General features: G+C 39.4%; 1 protein-coding gene across 5 annotated transcripts in view; it reads right to left on the bottom strand.

The window, feature by feature from the left end:
* Window positions 1–1,793: 1,793 nt before the first annotated feature.
* PRKG2 (protein kinase cGMP-dependent 2) overlaps window positions 1,794–9,546 on the bottom strand; it is a 105,069-nt gene continuing 97,316 nt past the window's right edge. For 4 of the 5 annotated variants that reach the window (XM_023252998.2, XM_023253000.2, XM_045056172.1 and 1 more), the window contains 2 exons: window positions 7,749–7,815; window positions 2,744–4,711 (listed from right to left, as the gene is read on the bottom strand). In XM_023252998.2, coding sequence (XP_023108766.1) covers window positions 4,616–4,711; window positions 7,749–7,815 — 163 coding nt within the window. In that variant the 3' untranslated portion in view covers window positions 2,744–4,615. Of the gene's footprint in view, window positions 2,666–2,743; window positions 4,712–7,748; window positions 7,816–9,546 lie in introns of those variants that run through there. The other variant, XM_023252999.2, reaches the window with a different exon arrangement.

Below are 9,546 nucleotides of genomic sequence, written 5' to 3'. Positions count from 1 at the left end.
TCATTTTCTCACTGGCTGTTGGCCACATGGACCATAAAGAAGCTCAGGTCATGGCAGCTGGTTTCCGTCAGAGCAAGCAAATGGGAGAGCAAGAGGCAGTGAACAGGATAGAAGTAGAGTCACTCTGTAATCAGATTTTAGAAGTGATTTTTTATTTTATTCTTTTTGTTAGAAAGAAGTCAGTAGGCTCAGTTAACACTCAAGAGGAGAGGACTATAAAAGGATATGAATGCCATAGTGGTGATCACTAAAAGCCATCTTTGAAGCTATCTACCTGGCCCTTTCAAATGGATCAAAGGCCTTCTGAGCATATTAAGTATATGCTGTGCACACCCCCTCTTTTAAAAGAGAACTTTTAAGAATTATTTTCCCTGTAGCATCTTCACAGGAAAGATTTGTGAATATAGCATTTGTCTAATGGAGTGAATCAAAGATCTATACAGAGGAAACTCACAAAGTTTTTAAAGGAAACATATCAGCTTGGAATAAAGAGACAGAGGCAGACAAATTGAAAAAAAAGTCAAGTCTACCACCAAACAGTTGCAGGCAAGCTAAGAAGTCTGCTCAGTTGCAAATACCAGCCATATTTTATGCAAAAGGAAGGATGACTCAAAAGGCAGAACCAGGATTCTACAAGACGAGGCCAAGAGCCATGGAGAACAACTCACCAGGAGTATTGGCTGAGCCCTAAGCAGAGAAAAGGTACCATGTGTCAGACCAGATTTCAGAATTCGATGGACCAGTAACTGCTTTGTGCCTCCCATCTTCTCTCTGAATGCAAGTATCTGTTGGCTTATCCTTTGATGGTCTTAGTATTCAATGTTGGAAGTGTGCTGATAGACGGTTTGTTTACTTACTTCACATACTTTTTGACCTAAAAGAATATATCCAAGGAATTACACCTGAGGAGCCTTATCCATACCGGAATGGATTTAGATGACAAGATCCTAGATCTTAAGCCTGTGCCTGATGCTGTAATGAAATTATATTTTTAGGGAGGCTCTTGGGAGGGAATGTGTTTATTTTGCGTATATAATAGTATAACTCACCTGGGACAAGAAAGTGGATTGTGTCAGGTTTTAAAATTGCTTGAAAATTCTTTAAAACTCTCTTCATTAAGAAGTGAAGTCTATATTCCCTCTCATCAAATCTGAGTGGGCTTTGAGTGTTTCCACCAACAGAATATGTGACTCCAGGGATGGTTCATAAAAAAATATATAGCTTCTCCCTTGTTTCCTGGAATGCTTGCTCTTGAAACCCTAAGATTCCATGAAAGGAGTCTGACTAGTTTAAGAACACCACAATGTGAGGAATCCAAGCTGTGGAGAGGACATGTGCAGGCACTCTGGTCAGAAGTCCTAGTTTTGAGTGTCCTCAGCCTAGGCTCCAGAGAGTGAGTAACAAGGCTTTAGGTGATTCTAGGTTCCGGCTATTGAAGTTACCCCAGTCTATGAGTCTTTCCCCCCAATGTCCCAGATACTGTGGTGCAGAGACAAGCCATCTTCTCTGTGTGTTTGAATTCCTGACCCACAGAATCTAGGATAATAATAAGACCGTTGTTCTAAGCAACTAAATTGTGGTTGTTATATAGTCATAATAACTGGGACTAAGCTATGAAAAACCACAACAGTGAAATTGTGAATGAAATGCACATGGAAGCCAATGTCTAGCTTTGAGGGCAATCAACAGTCAGTACGTTTATGATCACTTTAGAATCTTGTGTGAATCAGATAAAAGATGTAAATACCCCTAGCACAATGCCTAGTAATAAAGAACAAGGATTTATTATTATTCCAAAAGAAATATATGTATATATTTATTTCCAAATGGTTATTATCAGTGACCTACAGGTATTAATATTCTGGCCCAATACTCCAAAGCTTTACATGTATATCTCTCTGAGTTACAGATGAATAAAGATATGGTTTACTGTTCACACAAATCTGGGCAGAGCTAGAATTCAAACCCAGATCTTTTTAACTTCAAAACTCTTACTTTTCATCATTATATTCTTCTCCCTCCAGACATTTTCATATTTAGAGAAAATATTCAGAAACTACAATTGTGAAAAGTTGGCCCCAAAGAGAAGAGCCTCAAGAATGAAAACTTAACCTTGCATTTGGAAAAGAGAGAACAAGAATGATTTAATGATCAGGAATACGATGGGCTGTATTTTCTAAGAATATATATACACATATATGTCCTTAATTCATAAAAAATTAGAGTTTAGAAATGTAGGTGAGCTGTTAATAAAGCACTTAATTTTGGTGAGGATTAATTCTTCATCTTTACTTCATGATTTAAAAGAAGAAGGTAAATACTGATTTTAATTGGAACAACTGTACATACAGATATCAATGATACATAGGTTCAAGACTAAATGGTTATTAAGTCCCCTTTGATTCTAACAGAGACGGTAACAGTAGCTCCCACCTATGCAGCATTGATTATTTCACAGATATCAGCAAAGGACTCTTTGGGTGTCTTTGTTAAGGCCTGAAACAAGCCTCTAAAGTAGGTACCACTTTACCATGCCTTCTTCTACAGGTGAGAAAGCTAGTGCTCTACTCAAAGTAGTGAACTCAGTTTCCCAAGGTCACCCAGCTAGGAAACAGTGGAATTATTGGGGTTATATGATGGTTCATTTCTTCATCTTTATAAAGTACTGTAAAGGAAACAAAATAAAATCAAATGTGGAGATTGTATACTGATATGGTCGATCACAGGCAAAATAAAACTGTAGTACTCTCAGTTGGTTTTTATTGTATGTATGTCTTTTTTGAATTACAACTATTGATCTCCTTTGAGAATATTAATTATTATTATAACTATATAATTCTAATATCCATCCAATGCATAAATTTTCTACATTTATAGGTGGGCAATTTAAAAATATATACATGAAAAACATACAATGCTTACAAACCAAATGCAAATAAAAATCTCTTAAAAATCTTAGAAATTCATTAAGCAGGTTATGTTGATCCTATTAAAAATGCTTTGTCTATGTACAATACATAATCTTTAAAAATACTACTCCAGGAAACAAAAATTCTTTGGTTCAGCAAAAGGATTCTCTAAATGTGGAAATTCAGTTTGTTAAGGATGCACCTTCTTGGGTTGGGCCTCACTTAACTGGTTTGACTTTTCAGGAAGCATATAGCTGACTCTTTCTGAATGCTGAAAATATGGGTGGAGAGTGGGTAGAGGTTGCTTTTCCCATAGAACATTAACATGTGAAAATATAACCAGAAGCTTGAATAATGCAGGAACTTAGATGTTATTTTTACTCTGCCAGATCAAAAAGATACAGAGAAAGTCTGCTTCCCATCCATTTGGTAGGATTTTGGTCGATACATAAAAACATTCTCTAGTAAACTTCTTAGGCACTGGCATCCAATGCCATTGAAACTAGTCTATTCATCATCTGGAAGGTTGTGAGAAGACAGAAGGGCACATCCTGGATGTCCCTTTTACTTAAGTCCTATGACTTCTCGAGGTGCTTGCCTACCTCAAAAATCTAAAATTATAAACACATCCATGACTCAAATCTCCTTAAAAAGTTATTGATGCAACAGTGATTACAGTGCATCAACATTAGTCAATGGGACTTTCATTAAAAATTAACTGTGGTTATTCTATACTCTTGATTGATTAACAGCAACATTCATAGAACTGGCCAAAATATCTCAGGGTTTCAGAGTCAGCAACCTGACCCATTAGAAATTATTCTCCTCCATATTTAATGAGAAGAAAAAGCCTTCACGATTTTGTGCCTGTGCGTTTTCTACTTTGATTGGGAAAATATTTAGCATATAAGATAAAACTTTTCCAAAGGCCCATCACCTGATCACACATTATAACTACTTTTAACAAGGCTTTTGAAAAGTCTCTGAGGTATCACAGCTGGTCACAGGAGAATGAAAAATATTTTTTGCTTTATTTTTTCCAAGTTCCCCAATGGAACATAATTACTGGCTGGATGAATTAACTCATTTATGTTAGGAAGTGGTACCACTAATACTTAAACTTGCCTTTCCCAGACCAGCACCAGAAACATGTTAACATGTTTTTAGGTGGAATGCAGGTGAAAATCAAGAGCTCGTATGGACTACAAAGATTTCTGCAAACCATGACTTTGAGATGCCGTAATGCTTACATGGAATTGCTGTCACAGGGGAAGCCTTCTAAAGCTCACCCCTGTTCTTCCTTCCATTTGTGTGACTTAGTTGCTCAAAGGCAAGACACTTTTTAAACCTTATTAGGATTCAAAGGAGACAAGTATGATTGGGATGGAGCAACAGATGGCAGAGAAAATGGTGCCCCATCAGCACAACTGGTTCAGACAGTGGAGAGGGGAATAGGATAGCCTTCAGCATTTGAGAAAAGCGGAGAATAGAATACATGAATAATTCACAGCATCTAAATGAGACATTATAATTCAGAACCACCTTCATAGCCACATCGTCCACCCAGCTCATGGCCAGGGATTCCTCTTCCCTAATGGTCTTCCAAAAGATATTATAATACTCCAAAGAGAGAAATGATCACTATTGGGTTATTGGTCCTTACACTCTTCTTCTGTATGTATCGGCAGTAATCATCTTTTCTTCTGTCAGAAGTCTTTATCCCAGCCTGACAGTTCATCTGGAGGCACACCCTTTTCAGGGGGATACTTGTCAAAGTAGCTGTGGTCTGTGGGTCCACTGAGCTAATAGAGGAAGAATTAAACCAAAGGTGAGGAGAATGTTGACTGAGCAAGCTATTATATACAGGTAATGCTTCTTACATTTGAACAACGATTTTATACTGCAACCACTGGTAAGTTACATGTAAGGAAAAGATGACCATTTATCATTAAAAAAAAATTTTTTACATTTATTTATTTTTGATAGACAGAGAGAGACAGAGCACAAGTGGGGGAGGCACAGAGAGAGAAGGAGACACAGAATCCAAAGCAGGCTCCAGGCTCTGAGCTGTCAGCACAGAGCCCGATGTGCGGGGCTCAAACCCATGAACCGCGAGATGGTGACCTGAGCCGAAGTTGGATGCTCACCCAATTGAGCCACCCAGGCGCCCCTACCAATTATCGTTTTTGAGTCTCAATGGATCTGGTCACTGCATTACATTCAATAGAAGCTTCCTGGCCTGAGGAGGTACATCCAAAAGAAAAAGTGGTAGAAATTATATCTTTTTTTTTTTCAGATTGAAAAACATTTTAACAGCAAATATTTTTAAAAAATCAAAATTTGCCACTTTTAAATACTTTTTCCACTTTATAAAAGTGGATTTTTATACGGTTAATTGACCCATATAAAGTTTCCAGAATGCCAAAGGGTCAATTTAAAATATGACTGACCCTGTTCAAAGAGTGAAATGATTCTGGAATTAAACTATTTTGCAAATCAGATGGTTTTCAATTATTTGCTTGCAAACAAAACTTAAAAGTACACAACTGGACTCTCAGCTGATAAATCAGTACAAATGCTACTTATGGAAGGTCATAATGTGTTTTTTAGAGGAGGCTGGAGATCACTCATAAGGTATTCAAAGCAACACTGCTAATATAAAACCTTCCATTCCCACTTACCTATGTGAACACAGCTCTTAGCATTTATATCCATATAATTTTAAATATTTTTTGTATTTATTTATTTTTGAGAAAGAGATAAATATATATATAGAGAGAGAGCACAAGCAGGGGACGGGCAGAGAGGGAGACACAGAATCCAAAACAGGCTCCAGGCTCTGAGTTGTCAGCACAGAACCCCATGCGGGGCTTGAACTCATGAGCAGTGAGATCATGACCTGAGCCAAAGTCGGACGTTTAACCAACTGAGCCACCCAATATAATTTTAAAAAGGAATAGAATTGATGTGGACCCTGAACCCATTCCCATTCTTTTATTGTTATTGTTATTTTTATTATTATTATTTAATTTCAGAGAGAGAGACACAGCATGAGAGGGAGAGAGGGGCAGAGAGAGAGAGAGAATCTTGAGTCCAGTGAGCCCGATCCCATGACTCGGGCAAAATCAAGAGTTGGACGCTCAACCTACTGAACCATGCAGGCACCCCCTGATCCCATTTTTTTAATAAGTGACATTTCTCGGGGCGCCTGGGTGGCGCAGTCGGTTAAGCGTCCGACTTCAGCCAGGTCACGATCTCGCGGTCCGTGAGTTCGAGCCCCGCGTCGGGCTCTGGGCTGATGGCTCAGAGCCTGGAGCCTGTTTCCGATTCTGTGTCTCCCTCTCTCTCTGCCCCTCGCCCGTTCATGCTCTGTCTCTCTCTGTCCCAAAAATAAATAAACGTTAAAATAAAAATTATTTAAAAAAAAATAAGTGACATTTCTCTCTTTTCAGGAAATATTTGTTAAATACTTTAAAATTTTATAACATTTCTGTTGATTGATACTCAATGCTATAAAAATGTAATTATAACTGAATCCAGAAGAAATATTTATGTTGTCACAGAAATTTCTGTTTTTTCACAGGGATTTTAAAATTTAGAAAACTATAGTTCAAAGGCATTTAAAGAATACTCAAATACTGGCAAGCATAGGAATACTTTTACATAAAAAATTTTTTTAGGGAAAATAGGATGGGAATATAAAAATATAAATTCAGGGAGAAAAAAGAATTATGTAATATTGCTGTCAGTATTTTTTATTTTTTAAGTATATTTTTTTTACTTTGAGAGACAGAGAGAGAGAGAGAGAGAGAGAGAGAGAGAGAGAGAAAGAGCATAAGGTGGGGTGGGGGGGAGAGGGGAAGAAATAGAGAATCCCAAGCTGGTTCTGAGCTGTCAGCGCAGAGCCCAAGGCGGGGCTCCATCTCAGGAACCAAGAGATCATGACCTGAGCCAAAATCAAGAGTCAGATGTTTAACCCACTGAGCCACCCAGGCGCCCCGCTGTCTGTATTTTTTTAAGTGGCTGATGGGCATCAAATCTCACTGGTATTTAGATCACATTGCATATATTTAAAGGAGGAATGTTTTACTTCAAAATGTCAATATTTACAACAAACTAGAAATCACATCCTTCACAATAATTTAAGCATGTGATGAAAACACTGAGATGTCAATCTAAAAATGTACGAGGGAGTCACAGATCTTTAAAATTCCAGTAACGAGAACACCGCATAGAGTCTGTAGGGTGTTGACCTAGATCATTCCTGAGTCATTCTTCCCCTTGCAAGTTAGCAGATGATCTGCTTTCTCTAGGGCTGGGCTGTCCAACCAGCAACAGGTGGTGACTGAGCACGTGGAAGGTGGCTAGTTCAAAGTGAGATTGCTGTAACTGTAAAATCCACTTGGGATTTCAAAAACAGTATGGAAAAATGAACGTGACATCTCATTAAAATTTTATATCGATGACACATCAAAACGGCAAGTTTTTAATACGCTGTAGTGATTAAAATTAATTTCACCCGGTTCGTTTTCCTATGGCTAACTAGAAAATTTTAAATAATACGTATGATACATATTATATACTTCTAGAGCCCTTTGTCAGTCTGACCAACACCAACGACACAGGGACTTAGATTTATATGTAACTGGTTCCTGAGAATTGAGCTAATTGCCATCAAATAAGAAATGCTACTTAGTCCCTATAATCACAACTGCTGTGACATTTTCACTGACTTTTAAAAACCGATTAAAAAATCTAAACTGTGGCACACACGAAGACACCCCTATTCTGCTTATAAAAACAGAAACTAGGACAAATGGAGTAGAGTAGATACCATACCTCTCTTTGTAAAGGTGATGGAAGGTTCCGCGCTTTCAGTCCCTCCCAATTAAAACCATTTAACCACCTAAGAAGTAAAAACAGTACAGAGGAATATTACTCGCCAGATCAACTCTTAACACATCAAGGTGTCTGTCAGTCCATTCTGTTGCCCTCTCCCCACCCACGACAGTGCAGCTGCAAGTGGCCGGTGGAAAAATGCGTGTCTGTCTGGTTGTCTGCTGTCACATTAAACCCATGCCCACTAACCTCAAGGGGGCAGTTAATGCTGCCCAGCAATTGGTCTAGATTTCCCTGTTGTCCCACCCATTGTCACCCTCCCCTAGACTCATAATTCATACTTGGTCCTCCCTCCTCAAACTTCCAGAAACTTTCCCCACCTCCATCCTCACTCCCAAATGGTGACCTGGCTTCCTGTTTCACTGAAAAAAACTGAGTTGCCACAATCCCCTACCAGCATATCTGCCTGCCTGTCCACATCCGCGTGCTTGCATCCCTGGTGCACCAGGGTTAACTCGGTAAGCTCAGCTCAGCTCCTCCACCGGGTACTTGATCCTGGAGACGTCTCTATTCAGAGGCATGTATCTGCCATTGTCCTCTCTCTTGAATCTTTAATGTCTACCTGCTAGATCATTCCCATCAGTATGGGGGCATTTTATTTCTTCCAACCCCAAAAACACCTTCCCTTTGTTTTTAAATTTTATTTATTTATTTTGAGACAGAGAGAGAGACAGAGAGACAGAGAGAGCACAGGAGGGGCAGAGAGAGAGAAAGAGAGAGAGAGAGAGAGAGAGAGAGAGTCCTAAGCAGGCTCCACACTGTCAGCATAGAGCCCAACGTGGGGCTCAAACTCACGAATCCTGAAATAATGACCTGAGCCAATATCAAGAGTCAGACGCTTAACCAACTGAGCCACCCAGGCACCCCCAAAATGCCCTCCCTTGACCTGAGTGCCCATCCAACTTTCACTTTATTTTTCTCCCCCCACCACAGGAAAACTCCTTGGAAGAATGATCTAATCCCTCTACTTACCAATTTTCTCCTGACTGCACCTGTATTTCTCCTGAATGCAATCAGCATTCACCCCCTTCACTCCTGTGAACTCTTCAATTCTGTTTTTGTCTTACTTAACCTATGAGCATTTGCCATGGTTCATCACTCGGGCTTCCTTAAATACTGTTTTCACTTGGCTTCCAAGACATGTTATTCTCCCACCTTTTGGGGTGCTGTCCCTCCTTTCCCACTGCTATTTCCATAGGAAATCGGTGTGCTCCAGGGCTCAGTCCTTGAACCTTCTTTTTTCAACTACCCTCATTTCCTGAGTAAACTCATTCAGTCTTACAGCTTTGGATAGCATTTATACACTGGTTAACCATTTCTATTTCCAATCAAGAGCTCTCCATTGCTTCCCAGGCTAATAGCTACAGCTGCTATTCCCCATCTCCTAAGTAGGTGTCTAACCTGCATTGAGCATGTAGCAGGCTCACACTGGAGGTCCAGATGTTCCCCCAACGAGCTGGCCTCAACTCTTCCAGTTGTTCCAACCAAAGACCTTGGAGTTATCCTTTCTCTCATCTCTACCTCAGTCCAAATGCAAATCTTGTCAGTGTTACCTTCAAAATCTATCTGAATTCAGAATGTGAAAAATTCTCATCACCTTCACTCTACCAGCATGGGCCAAGCCACTACTATTCTTCACCTGTATTATTGCAATAACTTCCCAAGAGGTCTTCCTGCTTTTGTCCACAGGAAATCACTGAGCAGCAAGTGTGATCATTTAAAACATAAGTCAGATCAC

This window comes from Felis catus, chromosome B1 (genome assembly GCF_018350175.1).
Source record: "Felis catus isolate Fca126 chromosome B1, F.catus_Fca126_mat1.0, whole genome shotgun sequence".
Classification (NCBI taxonomy): domain Eukaryota; kingdom Metazoa; phylum Chordata; class Mammalia; order Carnivora; family Felidae; genus Felis; species Felis catus.
Note: the sequence above shows the minus strand (reverse complement) of the source record. Positions and strands in the feature narration are given on the sequence as shown.